General features: G+C 39.6%; 1 protein-coding gene across 3 annotated transcripts; it reads right to left on the reverse strand.

Moving 5' to 3' along the window:
• Nucleotides 1-5,041: 5,041 nt before the first annotated feature.
• Nucleotides 5,042-20,008, reverse strand: si:dkeyp-67f1.2 (uncharacterized protein LOC556106 homolog). 3 transcript variants are annotated; one of them, XM_042089419.1, is made up of 11 exons: nucleotides 19,800-20,008; nucleotides 19,411-19,511; nucleotides 19,208-19,301; nucleotides 17,171-17,373; nucleotides 16,961-17,056; nucleotides 7,160-7,283; nucleotides 6,997-7,055; nucleotides 6,679-6,720; nucleotides 5,646-5,727; nucleotides 5,424-5,547; nucleotides 5,042-5,243 (listed from the first exon to the last, which is right to left on the reverse strand). In XM_042089419.1, exons 4-11 carry the CDS (start codon nucleotides 17,175-17,177, stop codon nucleotides 5,157-5,159), a joined length of 621 nt encoding a protein of 206 aa, XP_041945353.1. In that variant the 5' UTR covers nucleotides 17,178-17,373; nucleotides 19,208-19,301; nucleotides 19,411-19,511; nucleotides 19,800-20,008; the 3' UTR covers nucleotides 5,042-5,156. The 3 variants fall into 3 exon arrangements, with proteins under 3 accessions (XP_041945353.1, XP_041945354.1, XP_041945352.1); XM_042089420.1 differs by lacking the exon at nucleotides 19,800-20,008 and adding an exon at nucleotides 19,610-19,787; XM_042089418.1 differs by lacking the exons at nucleotides 17,171-17,373; nucleotides 19,208-19,301; nucleotides 19,411-19,511; nucleotides 19,800-20,008 and having other exon boundaries at nucleotides 16,961-17,158.
• Between the last annotated feature and the right edge of the window lie 481 nt (nucleotides 20,009-20,489).

Consider the following 20,489-nt stretch of genomic DNA (forward strand, 5'->3'; position numbering starts at 1 on the left):
GGCCTGGACCCATCCATCTGACACGTCCAGCCTCATCATCATGGACCGGGATAGCAACACCCTTGAGTGCAGGTTGATCTTCCTTGACACAAACACGAAGGCCTAGTGTTCGGGTGACATCAATGCCATTGTCTTTGCATTGATTCACCAAGCGCCTAACATGGCTCGCATTGGTGCCCACAATGACAGATGTCTTATCTTCAGACCTGGGGTTAGGACATATGAGAGCTAGGACAGTTACAGTCTGACTGGTTCCTAACACCTCAGCTGGATACTCCACATCGACTACCACGTAGCCACGGTAAGGGTAGCTAGCTCCAGACTCACTTAAACCCCACAGGGAAAGACCAGATACGGGCTGAATGGGGATATCAGACAAGTACTTCTGGTACCAGGGTTCAAAAATGATAGTCACCTGAGAGCCACTATCTAATAAAGCAGTGCACGGTTGTCCATTAATCTTCAATGGCACCAGACTAGGCGGTCCAACTAATCCATCAGGAATATGCACACTCTCAGGCATATCAGCTGTACTTTTCCTAACAGAACAGTTAACTACATTAGCCGTAGCGTCACTCGACGGCTGATTGTTCTTCGATACTTTAAGAGCCTGAATAAGTTTCTTAATAACCTTAGCTTGGTTTTCTGTGCTTTGGCACTTCCTTGCAAAATGCCCACTCTCACCACATCGATAACAGAAATGTTCCTCCGACACTTTGAATGATTGTTGTGGGGAGCTCGCTACGGGTTTTGAGGTATTCACAGCTGAAACGGCAGCTTGAGGTTCACCTACTTTATTCGTGACTTTCTGTTGCAAGCGCTTCATTTGTTTTTTCAAAGCTGCTACATCACTGTCCGAACTGCACTCACTGTACACTACATTTGGGGAATTGTTTTCACTGCTAGCTGACGTGTCTTGTGCTGGCTTAGACACAACAGCAGCAACTAAGGCCTTAAGTTCTTTGATCTAAGACTTCAAGTTCTGAATGTCAGTCTGTTTCACATCAGCATTCTGTCTTACATTTCCACTTTGCACGACAGGAGTAATCTTCTTTCGTGAGGCCTCAAATTCCTCTTCTGTGCGTATCTCCTTCAACAGCTGGAGAAAGGTCGGGGGCTTTGCTTTTCTCTCTCTCAGACGAAGGTTAACTAACATCAGATCAGAGGCTATCGCACCACGTAACAACTGTTCAAGTCTTGCTTTATCTGCACACCCAAGGGGGAGACCATCTCTCTGCACAACCCTATTCAACGACTGTTCTAGACGTCTGAGGAAGTCAGACAGCTTCTCACCTGGTTGTTGCTGCAGTAAACGAAATGCAAAAAACAACTCTTCTCCTGACTCTGCTGTCCCAAAAGCATGCTCAAGTGCCTCTAAGCAGTCTTCGGGGGTCACATCAGGATCACTGACTCGTGCTGCGTTTACAATGTCAAGTGCCGGGCCTCTAAGACTTTCCATCAGTCTCCGCCTCTTCTCTTTGCGAGAGCAGTCACACTCTTCCACCATGAGCCGTGCTTGACCCAACCAGTGGTCGAACTGCTCTTCTCCAGCTGGAGTGGGCAACAACCCAGAGAAAGTTCGTAGGCGGCGATAGCTTCCATGCTCACTTGAGGACTTTGACGTCTTGCTAAGTAAATCACTCACAGCTCGCAGAATGGCCTCTGTTGACTTGGCAGCAGCCTCATCTCCAGGCGACAATGGGCGATGGCCTTCAACACGCTTACCTGGAGCTTGTTGCGTTCCGGACATCTGAACTTGTGTACTGGCTCGTGTAGCTTCATGTACTGTGATAACCTGCCAGGGCCCTCCACCCTCAATTGGAAACACATCAAAAGGAACATTTTCTGCTCTAACAGCTTCTTTGCATTCACACAAGGCCAGGTATCTATTGAGCCGCATGTTGAAATTCCGGCCTCTCACACGCACACGCCCCAAACACTTCACCGTTTGCATTGTCTCTTCAATTGCACTTGTAGCTACGTCTTCTTGAAGGAGCACCATGACCGCATGAGCCTCATCTAATGCCTCGCCACAGCACCATCCCTTTAATTCTGACACTAAGTCTGCCCTGCGTTCCATATTGTTGTAACAGTTATCACTATAACGTAAATCAAATAGGCTATATTCACTGGTAAAGCGTACAAAAACAATAAACCCACACTAATATCCCAGCGGTGCCTCCAATTTATGTAGCGCCTCTCTAGCGTGTTTGGCTATAGTGAGAGGTGGCTATCCTGAATTCTTTAACTATACTATCAATCAAATAAGTGGGGTTTCACTAATAAACGTCATCAGTGTGCAATCAGTGTTTAACTTGTGTGTGTGTAATTACTAACTTATTATATGAATTACTCTTTCCCTTTAAATCACTATTTAAGCCTTAATATGTACACTTTAACATACAATTAAATGTCTTAGACTTACCTTTATCCTTTAAACACTTTCACTTTTTGACCAAAATTACTCTTTCTTAATTAACTTAAAATATCAAAATAGTCATTCACCACAAGTGTTTTATAAAAAGTATAAAAGATTTACTTAGAAAAAGTAGGTAAGTATTTAAATGTGTCTTTTCAAAATCACTTTTCAAATCATAAATGCATACACTTTCACATTGAAAACCTAAGGGCCCAAGAAAATAAAATAGCCGGCAATAACCTAGTCTAACTGTAAATACCCTTCAAAAGTGATGCAGGCCTGAATGCAGCTCGGGTGCGTTGTAGCCCTAAACAAAATGGCTGCTTCACCACGAAGGCAAAAACAAAAGAAAAATGGTACCTTTACTCAAAGGAATGTAGCCTCACGCGCGCAGGATCAGCAGCAGGAGATATGACGAGAAGATTCACAATGAAGATGAGACAGTTGAAGAGAAGATTCATGCAGCTGACGACCTCGCAAAGTCCACCACTCGGCAACGCTATCCGGCTCCGTCGGGTCTTTGTCGTTCTTCTTGCAGTTTAACACAGGCTTTACTAGTCAAGGTCACTGGTTGCTAGCTTGTTAGCAAAGTCCATGCAAAGCACTAGCCACTAAGTCAGCAGCTAGCTTAAACTTCTTTCTGTCTGTGTGTGCTGAGTCGTCCACTCAACCGGACATAAACTATCACCATTTACGCTTTGTATAAGAGTTCTGGTTGAACACTTACTAAACTGGTGCATTACATAAACAGTTCTCTATCCACAAACATGCTTCTCGACTCGTACTCTCTCGTGCTTTCTCCCAACTCTCTTTCACGTTGTCTTCACGTTTCTCTCCCGCACCACTCACTTCCTTGTCCTTCGAATGTGATTGGCTCATTCACAAAACTTTCAGAAATAAAATAAATTCACAAAACATTTGTGTAACTCTTTCTTTCTATTCTTACAGGCATTTTTAAAGCATTTTAACATATTATTAAACAACAAATATTTAACATTTTAAATGCTATTTTCAGTAAACATGAACATTACCCAATATGCATTTCTCTTAATGAGCAAACTCATAACATCATTGCTGGTCAATGAATCTTAACTTTTTAACCTTACATACTATTTATTAACTATGAAATTATGTATTTAAATCTTAATTATTAATGTATACATTTTCAACAGGGTTACACATATGCCTAGCGATTTAAGCAACGTTGCTAAAACTGGATTGTATTGTACTGTATTGTATAGTGTGCGCAAATGGGCCTGTGAAATTTTAAGCTACAGTTGTGGGATGTTTGTTGGGTTCTACGTAATTTAATATGGGCTACATGTGTGTTTTTTACTCGTAATGTTTATTTTTCTACTTAGACATATTGTGTCTACTCAGAGATATTTTTCCACTCGTAGATACATTTTTCTATTAAATTAGTTTTATATTTAAACATTCTTCGCCTGTCTAAATGTCTGGTTACCCATGCTACTTACTGTCATGTTTAAACTGCCATTTTAATCTATTTTCTCTATTGAGTGATTTCCGTATGTTACACGTGGGAAATATGAAGTAGTATTCATTATATTTAGACATCAAATGCTGCTGAAAGAGATGTAATTTTCTGCATATCTAGTGGGATATTGCACTTATTTAAATGTCTACTGTTGGGTGTATAGCCTCATCTTACATGCTGTCTGTTCTCTACTTTTTTGTCTCTTTTTAAAGGTTTTTCACCTGGTGAAAAATGACTGTTCATAACTGCTGAATGTGAAGTAACTGCATATGCCTGCCTCTAAATTCAAAGAAAATAAAAGAAACAAAAAGAGGAAACAAAGCACAGTTTATTTCTCAAGTCATTGAGTGGAATCCAGCATTCTTAATCTCCATAGATGTCCTTCCATTTATCAAGTTGAGGATTTTGCACAGAACACTAGGCACAACTTGACACTAACTCTGTACTACCAGTACATGGCTCATGAAGAAATCAAATCATGTTAGGGTCTAAAATGGTTTCACATCCTTCATGTGCAGAACAACAAGAGTTAGTATCCACTGACAAAAGGATGAAAAAAGGATTACTAAAATTATTTATATTACTTAATTGGACTGAAACCCTTGTAACATAATTGTCATACACTGCCTGGCCAAAAAAATGGTCACTACCTGGATTTAACTAAGCAAATAGGTAAGATCACTATCTGAATATACTGAATGAAACGTATTCCATCAGTTTTTCTTACCTGATGGCACAGGCATATTCCAAAATGACAATGCCAGGATTCATTAAGCTCAAATTGTGAAAGAGTGGTTCAGGGAGTGTTAGACATCATTTTCACACATGGATTGGCCACCACAGAGTATAAGTGTATATATAAGTATATATACTCTTTTGATCCTGTGAGGGAAATTTGGTCTCTGCATTTATCCCAATCCGTGAATTAGTGAAACACACTCAGCACACAGTGAACACACAGTGAGGTGAAGCACACACACTAATCCCGGCGCAGTGAGCTGTCTGCAACAACAGCGATGCTCAGGGAGCAGTGAGGGGTTAGGTGCCTTGCTCAAGTTCTCAAATTAATTAATCGAAATTAATCAGTTATTTTGACAGCCCTACATGAAACATTCACATTTAAGCACATTTCTTTTGCACTCATCATTTTGCAAGTTTGTAAACAATGTCCATTTCAGTTTATTTTGGTGGATGCCTGGAAGCTATAATAGATGTTGGCGTCACCAAAGGGAAGTTCTCTCAGATCCTCTTGGAAAGGCATCCTGACAGTTCTATATAGTCGGTCCACTCCTTGTATGTGTTGGTCTTCTCATCATTAGGAATGTACTGCAATGCAGTGAAGATGAAGATCATGATAATGAAATAATGAACTAACTGGCAGCCTATTAAACGGGCAACAAAAACATCTCTGAAAAAAACTGATGTGATTACAGAGATCAATGAATACAACGGCTTTAGAAGGCTTGATATGAAACTAATGAAATAATTGAAAAATGAGAAATGTACCTTTTCAAATGGTCTTTCTTTCGAACCCTTCTGAACCGCAAAGACCCAACTATCACGAGCTCCTACTCTTTGAATAATGGAGCTTCCAAGTCCCATAAAGATCTCACGGATTTCACCTGTCAGCCTTAGAAACGACAAGAAATTGATCATTTTAACACAGAATAATTGCATGGTTGTAAGTTAGAGAGAATTAGAAAAAAGAAATAAGAGTATAGAACTTGCATGGATGCTGGATTGTCATATGAAGCGATGAGTATGATATGTCCCGGCATAATTCCTCTCAGAAAGTCCAGCAAATCTGATTCTTTAGGAACAAAAGTGACGATGATTACCAGTACTAATTGATATTGCTAAATGTTAATTCTAAAGCTAATGATACACAAGCTACTTTTTTGAACAATGCTGGGCAATACTGCTGTTTTGAGTATTGCCGTTTTGGCAATTTCCCATTGAACTTTAGTGGAACCAGTTATGTGGTTGCTCCAGCGACATTGCTCAAGAAGTTGCTTCATGTACAGTATCCTCCAGAATTATTGGCACCTCTGCTAAAGTTGACTAAAAACCGGTATGAAAAATAATCTGTTGGTGATTTATAATGAAACAAATGAGGAAAAATCCAACATCGAAGGGAAGTACATTTATTTTGAGAAAAAGGAAAATCTCATAGAAATAAATATTTTTAACATTTTGTACAGTTTGTAGGTCACATGTAGCAACCGCAAATATTGTTTTTGTTAAAAATGTTGATTGTTTGTTCATGACAGTATAAATAGTAGAATGGATTAGGAAAAGACAGATTACTAACCTGTATAAATAATAGAACAAGGGTAAACTATTTATTTTTGAAAAGTACTTTCTGGCCTATGACCTGGCGCTATTCAGATGCATAGCCGATGGAGATTGGAGTGAGCACGATTTATTCACCTGTTGCCATTTTCATATATGTTTACAGGTAAGGGGCTTGAAACCATGTTAGAAGTCAATAGTAAGTAGATAACTAGATGAGATACAGATAAATACTCATGGTTGTTGTTATATTTTGAGTTTAACGCGGGTGGGAAATGCACTGTGTTGACGTGACTAAGTTAGATTAGATAGAATAATACAAAAAGGGGAATAACAGGGCTATGTAAGACTATTGAGCACTATTTCAAAAAAGAAAACATGAACATCTGTTCATCAATTTGTATAGGACAATTGCATTCCCTTTACGTATATTGATGATAAAGAAAGCAGATAGAGAAAGCATTAGTACCTTGGAAGTGGAACTCACTGCTCACAACGTTGCCAGTTTTATCTAAGGAAAACAGAAATTACTGAATTACAGCAAGTTGCAGAAGTTTTGTGTGCCTCAACTAGGATAATCATAAAAACAGAGGTGAAGGGCAGATAATATATATATTGTGATTATCAACTGAAATCTGGATTACTATTTTATTTACTAGATTATATTTAATTAACAACACACAGTAACGGGTGATGACCATTACAGTGGAAACACATCTTCGGACAATTGAATGCACGGCAAATAGGATTCACATAATTTATAGAGAAGGGAATCTAAGGCACTCACTATCCAACAGCGCAATGTTTAAACCTGGGCCTGTGTTCATATTTGCTGCACTTATGATGCTAAGAGAAACAAAAAGTTGTGTTAATGTCTTTACAAAAAGTCACCCTAGGAACCCATATGATAATAGAAATGTCACTAGTAGTAATGCAATATGTTAGCCTACACTTTGCCTTGAAAGCAGATCTTTGGTGGCACCACATTAGCCACCCCACTCCTGATGTAAAATGCAAACTGGTCGAAGGTGCAGCCTTTATGTGAGGGGCATTTCAAGATTGGATTTACATTGCCTGGAAGAACAAGTCAAATGAAAATACAAAAATGAAAATCAGGACGAAACAACAGCATCATATTACATACATATAACTTCCAAATGTGTTTCCCAACCTATACACCTGTTACCATGACAGCAGTTCTAATGAACTCAGAGTGGAGTGGAAGACATAACCCTACCACATTCCTATCATGTGCAGAGGTGGACGAAGTAGCCTACTATACCTTTACTTATTGGAAGTAGGCTATATATACACCATGTCAAATATTACTCCAATACAAATGAAAGTCGCTGAGTCAGATTTTTACTTAAGTTGAAGTACTGAAGTACTTGGTTTTAGAAATACAGAAGTAGGCTAGGCCTATTCAGAAGTAGCCTAGGCTACAAGTATTTTTTGAGGGGTAGCCTACAACGAAATAGTGGGAAGAAAGACCTGAGGGAGCTGTCTGCTCAATTCCCACGTCCGCCTAGAAATAGTGTGTGTGTGAAAACGAACTGGACCAAAGTTTGAAACATTGTAAGAATTGCCTGCTGCAGACCAAATAACAGATCTATAGCTCTGGAAACTCGGCTAGGCTATGTCCTAACATACTAGCCTATAATACTTTGGTAACATGTTATAATAACTACACACTATTAAGCATTTCGTAAGCATTCGTAAACTATTACTAAATTATTTGTTCCTCATTTGTAAAACATTGTAACCAGCAGTGAAATTAAGTGGCCATCAAGAGGCCAATAAACAGATCCTGTAGTTTTCACCTGTGACATATAGGCCATAGCCTACCGCAAGGGATCCCTATAGGCTACATTAAGCATTCTCCAGTCCAGATTCCTTGCTACTGCATTCTTCACTTCAGATCACCCCACAAGTTTTCTGAGAGTTCAGATTAGGGGACTGAGATGGCAGTAGTAGTAGGGCAGCCGTGGCCTACTGGTTAGCACTTCGGACTTGTAACCGGAGGGTTGCCGCCTGCCGGTTCGAACCCCGACCTGTAAGAACGGCCTTGAGCAAGGCACCTAACTCACTGCTCCCCGAGCGCCGCTGTTGTTGCAGACAGCTCACTGCGCCGGGATTAGTCTTCACTTACTGTGTGTCCACTGTGTGCTGAGTGTGTTTCATGAATTGGGATAAATGCAGAGACCAAATTTCCCTCACGGGATCAAAAGAGTATTTATACTTAGTGAAGGCTTGACTTTGTGTTCTTTAAACCATTTGTGTTGATCTGGACATCTGTTTTGACTTAGCCTAACAGATGATCCGATCATGATCCACTTTAATTGTAGGCTATTGGCAGAGACGGCTTTTGATTTTAAGTGTCTAGGAATGTGATGATGGAATAAAAACAGACCCAGTAGGCTAATAGTACAATAATAATAGAACTTCCCTTACTTTTGCATTAATCAAGGGGCTCTTTTCGGTATAGCGCTGGTGTCGGGTGGAAAGCTCTTAGCTCCAAATACATTGATAAAACATGGGGGGGGGGGGGGGGGGGTCTTGTATTGTGAAAATATTTCAAACAAAAAATAAATAAATAAATATGGTGTTACAAGGTTTCCCCCCCCCCGACAGCAGCCATAGTCATCCTGCGTATGCAAATTCCACCTTGAGAGTTTAGCTCTCTGCCAGAGCCACTCTATGGCTCTGCTCTCTGCCAAGTCCCATCGGAGCAGGGGCGCTGTTCCCACCTCCCTCTTCTCTACTTCCCTCCTCGGCTGTCCTATCCTAGAGTGTGGCTACCCGACCCGAGCCCGACGTGTCCGAGTTCGGACAAATATTTAGAAATTATAGTCGGGTTCGGTTCGGACACATGGGGGCGATATGCATTGGAAGCTTTACATTTAAAATTGCTTATTATGTTGGGTAGGCCTAACCAACAGGTCTGCTTTACGTGATCCAAACGTTTGTTTTTTGAGAATAAAGTAAAATGTAAAAAAAGACCTAACCTCTTCCTTCCTGTGTGCAAGATTTGTTTATGTAGGCTAGCCGTGACAACAACGCATGTGCATTTCAGGCGGCATGTCTTGGGTGACGTTAAAAAAAAGTTGTTAGCCTATCAGGAGATTTTAAGATTATTTGCATTATTTGCGTTGCATACTGTGGTAGACATACCGGTAGGCTATAAGGTCGTCTCGTTCAACTGGATGAGGATTTTCTCGAGTTGCCCCAATTAACGTTGATGCTGCATATGGATCAGTGACAGAGGCACTGTAGTTTCACTGTCGGAGTTCATTTCAAGACTTTTCGTCAATGGTAAGACTAGAATTCTATTTCAATAGGCTATGCTTGCTTGGGCGCCCACACAGCAAAAGGACTCCGCGGCGGATCCGCCGCGGAGGTATGACGCCTTCCGGAACGGACCCGCGAAACGGACCCGTATCGGAGTCCAGATGCTCTCAGGAACGGATCCGCTACGAAGGCGAATCGCGGACCCGCCGTGGCTCCGCACTGCATCCACTCCGCATCCGCGATTAAAACCTTACCTCCGCGGCGGGTCCGTTTGGGATCCGCAAATTGATACATACATCCGCCGCGGACCCGCAACGGACTCAAAGGCTCATCTGGCCCGGGTCCGTTTTGGACCCGTTTATCTCATTTTCAAAATTCCTTCTGTTCTTGCTGTAGGATAAAACTAGGCAACTATAGGATAAAAGTAAAACTATCACTAGGCTACTACAGCAATATAGGCCTACGATTAATCTGCATTGCCTCATATTTTTAACTTAACAATACTGTCAATAAACCTAACAGAAAAGGCTTAAGTCAAGACATCAATTTACTGTACAAACGTGATCACTACTCAATGGAAATATAAAATGGACATTTATGGAAAGTTACAGGTTATAAGCTATTCTGTTTTTGTTAAGTAGCCTACATTGCCTAGGCTACTTTACATTCATTTTGTGGTCAAAACCTAATTTAGTGCTTTATAGGCCTAGGTCAGTGCAGACATGAAATATTTTATCTAATAGGCTACAACTTCAATGAAATACTGCGCTATGCACAGCTAAAATATCAGAAAATGAATAACTGGTGAATGACAAGAAGTTCAATAAAAAGATTGTTTAATGCTTATTTCTCCTATTACTCCATTTGTGTGGATGGAGGCGGAACACATCTCCTCGTTGCCCGATCCACCGCCGGTTGAAACACCTGATTGCGTGTTTGGTGACCTCAGTGTCCGTGGCAGACCGTGTCACCATGTTTTTCCTCACAGCACCTGTAATCAAACAGACAGATATGTTTATGTTTATGGTATGTAGCATCCAAAGCCAAGTATGCCTACACAATACAATATATGAGATAGGTATTAAGGAGATTAAATTTAAAAAGAAACATGACTTACAAAGCTCCTCTGTTCGCTGCACGTTGAGGGCTGGTGTGGGGGTGGAGGGAGTTGAGGAGGGACTGCCGTTCCTGGCCCATAGTGAGGTGGGTGGTGTGCGAGAGGGGGAAAAAAATTGTATTAAATGGTAGTTATCTGTTAACCATGACTGATAATACACATGGGGCCTTTCTATTCACTAATATTTCAGAGATCAGTCCCTACCTTGAGTAACTCTCCGTATGTTAAATGCAGGTGCAGGTGCAGGGAGTTGAGGTGGTGAAGAGTGTTGCGGTCCTGCCCCATGGTGAGGTGCTAAGGGAGATAAATGGTTGTGAACTGTTAACCATGGTAGGCTGAGAGCTACAGGGCCAAACAATGGCAAACAAAATCAAATCTCTGGTCATGCTGGACATGAATTTGTATGTTTCAACATTTTGGTATGCACTATCTATATCAACTCCATGAATGGATTGACATTGAAATCAATGTGTTTCAATACAATCTGATAATAATGAATGAACTTTTCAGGCAATATTGCATGAATGCAGATGTTTTAACTGACAAAATATTTGGCTGAGATTTTGAAAGTAATGGATAAAGTATGCAGAAAATCTGAGATGGTAATGCAGATGCAATCTGTTGATCTGAAATGCAGTGACTACTGCTGTGTTAATATAGATGGGGCCACTGTATTCAATATTATTTCAGAGATCAGTCTTTACCTTAACAGTTTTCTCCAGGTTGAGGGGTAGTGACTCGGCTGCCTGGCACTCGGCGACATGGTGGAGCTGGAGGAATAGATACAAAGAGAGGGGAATGTCTTTAGCACTAAGAATGTTAACCATATCTCTAATATTAATATTATGATTTAGTTATTTCAATGTTAAGAGAGTATTACTTACTTTGCCAGTGCAATAGGCTTGGGCTTGAGGCTTCAACTGATATACCAGGCGAGTTGGAAGGTACCTCAGAGATGCAAAGTCACCATTTTCTGGCTCTTCACGGTCATCAGAGTCCCCGAAACGATGGCTGTTACATAACGATATCATTATGGTTATTGCAATCCCAAAATTTCCAAATATACATATAGTACAAGCATCTCTGGTCTATTTTGGAATGCTACGGGAATGTGTTCACATTACATTTTAACAACCCAGAAAGTATTACTTGATCAAGCAAACCCAACAGAGGCAATCGTAACGTTAGATGCTAGAATCCAGCCGATAAAAGTTGACGCTGCAGAACAAACAAAATAGAAGATGGGGACCAAGTTCCATACAGTTAAGTTACGTTAGCATAATAAATCACAAACAGATGCCAATAGTTGTCTGAACCGACTTAAACAGCGATTAAAATGCCGAGGCTTTCATTACAAAGATGGCAGATAGAAACTAAAGTTACGTAATGTTATGATTCCAAACTTGGCAAAATGCAAAAGTTAATGCACAGCTAGCTAGAGGCTAGGGCTAAACCATTATCAGTGAGTCAACATGCTAAAGTTGTAGGTAGCTATCATAGCAGACGAGTGCTTCACTGACTTCATTGACTGAAATACCAGTGCCAGTATCACCTTAATCAAGGTTTGCATCGCAAACGTGATTTCAATATATGTATAGCACTAATAGACATTAGCAATAACTTATGCAATTGCGCCTAGCAGCATGCTAGCTAGCAGCTATATGCCGCTAGCATAGTAGCACTATATGGACAACAGCTACACATTAAAACAGACAAGACCAGACTAATGTTAAATAACAATGTATGTTTTTTAAATCACACTACCATAACATATTCTGCCGAAATTGCTATCCCATTTTAAATCAGATAGGCTACAGACTCATATGAGCATCACAGCTAACAATAACGTTAACTTTGCACAAACTGTTGCACAAAATGACAACGTCTCTGGTTGCACTAACGTTAACGTTAGTCCTAATATCAAACAACGTCATTACAATCAATAAACATGATGATTATAAAACCACAAAGGCCAATGTTTAGCTATTGTGAATGTCGCAATATATTAATAAATATCACTTACTCGAGAGGGTTCAGCGCAACCGTGTCCCAGCAAAGAAAATATCCACTAGTATGACTCTTCTTGGCTCTTGGTGTACAGTCATGTTCAACCGTTACAGTATAGGCGCGTCCGCGCCCGCGGATCCGACAAGGGTCCACTCAGGATCCGCTGTTTGACAGTAGAATTTACGGGGCCGCCTGAAGGCGGAGCTGATCCTCTGTGCGGCACCAAAACGAATGCGACAGTCACGCGGGTTTGCCGACTTGAAGGCGGATCCGCCTAGGAGTCTACTGCTGTGTGGGCCTCTTGTGTTAGTGCGTTGTGTGTGACCTGCGTGCGTGCACGCTTATCTGATTCTGTAGACAATTTAATTTGTTCCGTTTAATGGGCTAAAAGACAGGCTATCCACAAACGTGAACGTTTAATCACTAGCATGGGAATAACTGAGGCCTCATCTGCGTCGGACTCGGGTCGGGTTCGGACGCAACTCTGTCGGACCGAACCGCACTCTAATCCTAGTACTAGTATTGACAGATGCAGTGGTAATTCCCAGCCAGTCTCCTCTGCTCTGTTAAATGTTATTCTATTGCTGTATTTGTGTAGATGAAATGTTAAAATGATTAAATGTTATTCTATTGCTGTAAGTATATGGATAAACTCCTCTGCCAAATGAATAAATGGACATGTTTAGCTTAATGGCTACTATGTATCCAGCATGGGCAGGATAAACATGGGTTTTGCATTTGATTTAGCATTTAAGACTACACTACTAACCTAACCATATAGTCCAGGTAAAGCAGTGTCCTAAAAGTCCTAAGATATCCTAGTTGAGGAAATTATGTTAAATTCTCATCAATCCGAGATGTGTGACAATTAAGATCAGGCAACAATGCTAACCAATGGGGCTATTTTTTCCTTTACTCCTATCAAAATGCAACTTTACACAATGAACATATCCATGAAAATAAAAAAAAATTGTAATATGCAAATTAGCTATAGGCCTACACTAATCGAATATGCAAAATACACCCAAATAGACTTAATTTTTTCCTTTGCTCTTACCACAATAAAACTTTACATAGTATAAGTATACATGAAACTTAAAGGAGAATTCCGGTGTGATATTGACCTAAAGTGTATTGAAACATGATACCGAGTGTGAACATATGTCTCATAGCCCATCTCGGCTTGTCCCCTGCACTCCAAAATCTGGCGCTAGTTAGCCGATGCTACCAACAGCTTTTTCAATAGTGGTGCTTCGGCATCGGGCTAGCCATGCAAATAAATCACTGTTTTACACCCATTTACGAGGCTCAATGTATCTCCACACTTCATTGGTAGACTTCCGAGGGCCCTGACATTTAAAACGAGACATTGAGAACTTTGAAAAAGCACTGGTAGTTTACTTACAAGACGATTTATACAGAGAGTATCTTTACGAAGTTTAGCGTTTGCAGCCATCTTGAATTTAGTCATGATAAGTCGAGCAACGAGTAAGAATGAACAGCTATGATAAGGGATCAGATTCCAAAAATAATTCAGTGGAAATGCATGGATTCCAGTTTCTTCCAGTAGCAGCAACTGGAATCCATGCATTTCCACTAAATTATTTTTGGAATCTGATTCCTTATCATACCAGTTCATTCTTACTCGTTGCTCGACTTACCAAAGTTCTCAATGTCTCGTTTTAAATGTCAGGGCCCTCAGAAGTCTACCAATGAAGTGTGAAGATACATTGAGCCTCGTAAATGGGTGTAAAACAGTGATTTATTTGCATGGCTAGCCCGATGCCGAAGCACCACTATTGAAAAAGCTGTTGGTAGCATCGGCTAACTAGCGCCAGATTTTGGAGTGCAGGGGACAAGCCGAGATGGGCTATGAGACATACGTTCACACTCGGTATCATGTTTCAATACACTTTAGGTCAATATCACACCGGAATTCTCCTTTAACTTTTTTTGTATTACAAGTTTCTTTTGAAATTAATTTGAATATGCACAGCTGCATGAATTTGAATATGCATGAGCTCCACACTTATTGAATATGTAACAATTTGCATAGGCAGAAACACCATTCATATGTATGACAAACACATCGGCCTAGACTGGCCTCTAAACTGAAAACTGCCTGGCTTGGTAGTACCTGCCAGGGATATAACCCCCGCCGGTATAGTCTTCAGGGTCACAGAGGCATACACGCCTCCCCACCACTACAAGGTAGCAACAATAGGGGAGGGTTTTTTTGTGTTTTTTATTTATTTTTTATTTGTAACATTTTTTTATGTTTTTTTTTTTTTTTTAATCCAGCATGGATCCTCGACCCCTTCTCTGTGGCTCCCTATTTTTAGAATAAAGATATTACAAAATACTAGCCTGGCGGGCCATCCTATATCATTGAAATGTATAGTCTGGAATCGAACCATTCACCTCGCTTAATCCAAGGGGCGGGCAGAGAATTGTCTTTCAAACTGCCTAGGCATGCAATAGGCCAGCGCTACGACCATATCCGTATCCGGTCGGCAAAACGGCAAATACATCCTTCTTCGAAAGGAATGACTTAAGTGCATTGTGTTGCTCAACTTTCAAAGAAAAGCACAAGTCCAACTCCTCCAAAGTTGACGCCAACGCCGATTCAAACAACCGCTCTTCGTTCGCCATAGCCACCTTCCTTGTTGTTCACCGTCGCAGGACTGTCGTTATCCTGTTAAGCCCGCCTTAAGACTCTCTAACAAAATAGAGCGCTGTGATTAGATGAAGTCCACGGTGTCAGCCAATAGAAATCCCTATGGTTTGATCCTAGACGTACAGGCTGAGCAAATTAATTTGCCGCCGCTAGGGTGCGTCTAGATTTCTAGGCTAACAAAATACTGTACATCTCATGATGGACTACAGCACAAAGGGCCCTTTCTTGCAACTACAGCGGACTTCATCTAGTATTACTTGTTTCACACACACACACACACACACACACATACACTCATTCACACACACACACACTGTATCTGTTTCCAGTGCCTGAGGCCAACCTTCTCTATGTAAAAATAATATATAGAATTGTATGAGAATCCAGCCCAGAAGTGGTGCCAATCATTTGTAAATCTACCAGCCCAAAATGTAATCTCACCATGTTACTAATGACTAAGATGGGATGGTTATTCTGACTTTCTTCTGATGTTATCTGTGGGGGAATGTCATTAGGTAAGACAAATAAAATAAAAAAATTAGAAAGCAACTGGAGGTAAGATTGTGCAATCAATTCTTAAGGTCACTATAAGTCTTTTTGTGGCAAGGCCTTCAACCTGACCCAGGTAAGTTTGGCAAGAGACTTCAGATTTATTGTGTTTATACATAGGTTAACTTTGAATGGACATGAATGTGTTAGTTATTTGGTCCCTGTTTTTACAGTGAAATGCACTGTTCTGTTCTTCCTAGGCTTCTTCTTCTTTCGCTGATGACTTGGTTTTTGCTATTCAGCTTGAACCGTTTCACGTAGAAACTTTATTCCAACTTTGTAACGTAGGTCTTCTATAGGACAAAGCTGCTATATATTTTTCATCTTTGTAACTTTTTTTCTACTTGCCATAAGTCAATTAAGCCTAGTGTTAAGCTCATTTGCATATTTAAAATTGATTTTTCTAACAAACTTGTACAACAAAAATGTTACTTGTCATGTATACTTTCACTGTGTGAGGATTGATTGTGATAGGAGTAAAGAAAAAAATAAGCCCATTAGGGTGTATTTTGGGCATATTCCATTAGTATATTGCTCATTTACATATTCAAATTCATTTTCAAAGAAACTTCTAATACAAAATGTTTTACTTTTCATGTAGACTTTCATTGTGTAAAGTTTTATTTTGGTAGGAGTAAAGGAAAAAATTAAGCCTATGCGGGTATATTTTGGGTAGCCTATATTGGATTAATGTACAAGAAACTTGTAATACAAAAAAATTACTTTTCATGGATATGTTATATATATATATATATAAAGTTATATATTTTTATTTATATAAAGTTTTATTTTGATAGGAGTAAAGGGAATAAAATAGCCCCATTGGGGGATTAATGAGAATTAAACATATTTCCTCAACTAGGATTTCTTAGGACTTTTAGTATGTTGTTCTGGACACCTCATAGAAATGATCTATGCTGAAAAAAAATCTTTTACAATTACTTCTATTTTTGGCTCCAAAATTAGTTAGTTTGCCTGGACTAATAACACTGAAATTCAAGTACAATAACTTTAAAATATTTCAGTAGTTCACAAAACTAAAACAATTATTCTATGCCATTTAAAACAGTCATATCTTTCTTTAGTGTGCAGTAATCAAATGGAGACAGATACCTTGCAGGTGTACGGGCTGTAAGTCAGGTTTCTGCACATAAATCATGCAACAGGCAATGAAAAGGACCAAACATATTCCAGTGATTAAGTACAACCCTGAGAATGACACATGTAAACACATATGAACTGTCATTGACAAGGTTCCTGCATGATTAAACACACAAATATAAAAAATATAAACAGAGGATAATGTTTAAAATGTGCTCTTACCTTTCATACTCTTATATATATATTTAATTGTTTTACTTAAATTAGCTTAAGTAACTTATTAGGCAACTAATTGCCATGGGTTGGTTAGGTGTTCCAAAGATCTCAAAGCCAGGGTATAGTGCTCAATAAGGATACAAAACAGTCACCTCCCATAAAACAAACCAGTCACATGTGTGTTAAACGCCTCCCCCAATCGACTTTCTCTAAAGGAAAAAAAAAAAAACGAGAAAGAGCGGTGAACCTGTGATTTCCTAGTGATGCTACGCCTCCTGGTGGCTGAGATGTGCAACTAATGTTTTGAAGGCTTCAATCTCATAATGTTAAATTATGAGATTGAATAATCCCCCCCCCCCCCCCATAGGCAGTAATCTGACAACAAGGTTCTTGGGTTAAAAAGAACATTCATTAAGTGGGAGCATTTGTATTGACATATTGGAGACATTAAAAAGTTAAAATGAGAAAATATGTAACAATTAGGCACCCATCAGACAATATCAACAAAGGCACATATTAGAAACAATCAACAACAACAAAATCAACTGCAAATGCAGTGAAGTGAATAGTCATTATTGATCATGTATATCCATGTCACAACAATGCAGTGTTATAATGAGAAATTACAAAAGTATTGCACAGCAGGTAAAATTTCACATTCTTTTCGTTATAAACTGTTGAGGAAAATTCAGTATTTTTACAAAGGCCTATTGATGTACAGTTTCCCTTTAATGGTTTATATTCTTTAACAAGGTATTTTTCATCTAGTAGTCAATCCATATTTAATTTGAATGTATCACAAGGTAAAATATTTAGTTTGGTTTACTTGATAACCTAACAATTACCCTGAGCGGTTTAATGGTGTGTGTGGACTGAGGTATACAATAAAAACATAAAGTTTTGCCCCCTTACAAAACTGTGTTTGGTATGAAAACTAATGTTCTCATTTAATATGTAACATATTATGTATAATTTAATATGTAATAATTATGACACTGACTAAAACCATAAGCCAAAGCTTATGCTTTCAATGATCTGATTACTGTTTTCCATCAGCGGGAAAAAAAACCACATTGGACTTCTTTTCTTAAGAGTCACAGATATAAACCACAAAACCGAACAAAAGTGCAGCCAAGTCCTTTTAGATGAAATCCAAACAAAACAAAAACACAAACAAGTGCCCCTCACCATCCCATTTATATTGACTGATTTTGTCACACTGACAATGGTAATATTCCTTTCATGCAAAGCAGGAGTGTGGGTAGCAAAAACCAAAGTAATCATCATCCAGCATCAACAATAAGCTCTTAAAATGGTTGTCACACACTTTTAAGTGTGAACAGGGTACCATATAGCACAAGTGACCTACACCTGAGATATCTTACTTGGTGACATACCTTAATTCTGAGTCATGTACACACACGTACACACACACACACACACACACACACACACCCCTACAGCAGTTAATACTCGTCGACACTGTACATTCCACCTGAGTTTGTATCTCCACTATATAAGACTCTACAAATCCTCACACCATCACACGTAATAATCATCTATTTGTATAGTCAGGAGCTGCTCGGTTTGTTCTTATACTCTTATTATTCCTATACTTTCTTCTATTAAAGCGACCTTTTCCATTGAAGTGAGGAAAAGTTTTGCGCCTGAAGTTATCAGAAACGTTCAGAAAGTTATCCTCAATTCAGTGTAGGCTACGTCTAAGTGTGGGCCTTGCATTATTTAGCACCAGTGCTGTGTGATTCTTTCAAAATGCCAGCTGCTAAAAATAAGGGGTAACAAGAGCATGTGTTTCCTGTCAACCGTAGGCCTACATCATGTCAAATGGAACAGATCAAATGGAACACATTCAACAAGGCCAATAGTAGTGGAGTGGAGACCATTTGGAGTGAAGGCATAGGTGGTGGCTACTCCAAGAGGTCCTGAGAGACAAGACATAAGAAAGCCTGTGTAAACTCATCTGCAAGTTAATCTCCAAGTTCATCAAGATTCAGAATCCATAATATCCAAAAACAAGTTTACCTCGTCAGACTCCTCTGATAGTCGGCTCTCCTCGGTAGCACTTGTGCGTTGTTCCTCCATCTGTCTCAGGACTGAATACCTGTATACGGCATCACTGAAAACCAACCATAACTTTTCATACCTCTCAACAATTGGGTAGTCATAATGTCACGGATTAGTTCAGAGACGTGGTACACACAAGTTTGATGACTGGCATGTCTTACTTTTGAGGGAAGCAGTATTTCCGAATGATATATATTGCAGCCACCAATGCAGCCAATGAAACGATAACCACAGCTGCGACAACCCCCGGATGAAGCCTGACCTGGTTGGTAAAAATGAGTTATTTTTCCACAGTACCCGGCGGCAACTGCATTGAATCATAGTAAACATTTGCAAAAATTCATGTTGTTGTAGCCTGACCTTTTACTGTCTATGGTTGTAACCCACGACGTTATACAAAACCTTATACTAACTGACCACAATGAACAAATCACTTCCATTTTCACGCTCCTAAAACTACTGACTTAACGGTAACGTTAACTGGGCGGAAAGGAAAGTTACTAGTTAGTACAGTTCACTTTCATGTTTGGTATCATGTGACCGTACCAACCTGTTGAGTTGTTGCAGTCGGGCTAATGTCTCTTTGGTGTCGACTATTTGAAGTATCCTGAAGACTGTGGTAACTCGATGGAAAGGCATCGACTGTACCCAAGAAAATAGCTAACACATACACACAAGAAACTGATATTATGAGTTTTACTGTCGACTTCTCTGAGTATGCAAAAGTAGCCATGATTGTTTACTTCCTCGTTTGGCTGACTACGTCACTGCCGCTGTGTATAGCAATTGGATGATATACGTATGGCTTTAGGCCAGTTCAACGGGCCTATTTCAAGAAGCTAGTATATGGCAAGCGATTTTAACATTTACCTGCTAGACTGGATATGTATTGCAGATATCTGTAATTCAGTTTTGCCTAGTCAAAACGAACATTTTAGATATCCGCAATTGAATTCTTCCTATCCATAATTGTCATTTCAGATATCCACAAAGACATTCTTCCTAGGACAAATGACGCCACATTTGCCATTCATTTCTATGGGGTTTATCATTACGGATATAATTCAATTGCAGATATCCGTAGTGGATATCTGCAATTGAATTGTAGATATCTGTAATTCCAGTTAGAGATATCTACAATTGGATTCTGACTAGTCATAACTCCAGTTGAAGATATCTTTAATTCACCTCAATTCAAGATATCTACATGTTCCTTTTCAGATATCTTGAATTAAGTTTT

Source organism: Alosa sapidissima, chromosome 4 (genome assembly GCF_018492685.1).
Source record: "Alosa sapidissima isolate fAloSap1 chromosome 4, fAloSap1.pri, whole genome shotgun sequence".
NCBI lineage: Eukaryota > Metazoa > Chordata > Actinopteri > Clupeiformes > Clupeidae > Alosa > Alosa sapidissima.

Bases quoted from the DNA above. Each gene is read 5' to 3' on its own strand.
- si:dkeyp-67f1.2 (XM_042089418.1), bottom strand. From the start codon at position 17,093: ATGACAGTTCATATGTGTTTACATGTGTCATTCTCAGGGTTGTACTTA. The intron at 6,721-6,996 runs GTGAGTGCCTTA...TGTTTTCCTTAG, and splicing joins AAACATTGCGCTGTTGGATA to ATAAAACTGGCAACGTTGTG. The intron at 5,728-6,678 runs GTACTAATGCTT...TTGTTCCTAAAG, and splicing joins CAGTGAGTTCCACTTCCAAG to AATCAGATTTGCTGGACTTT.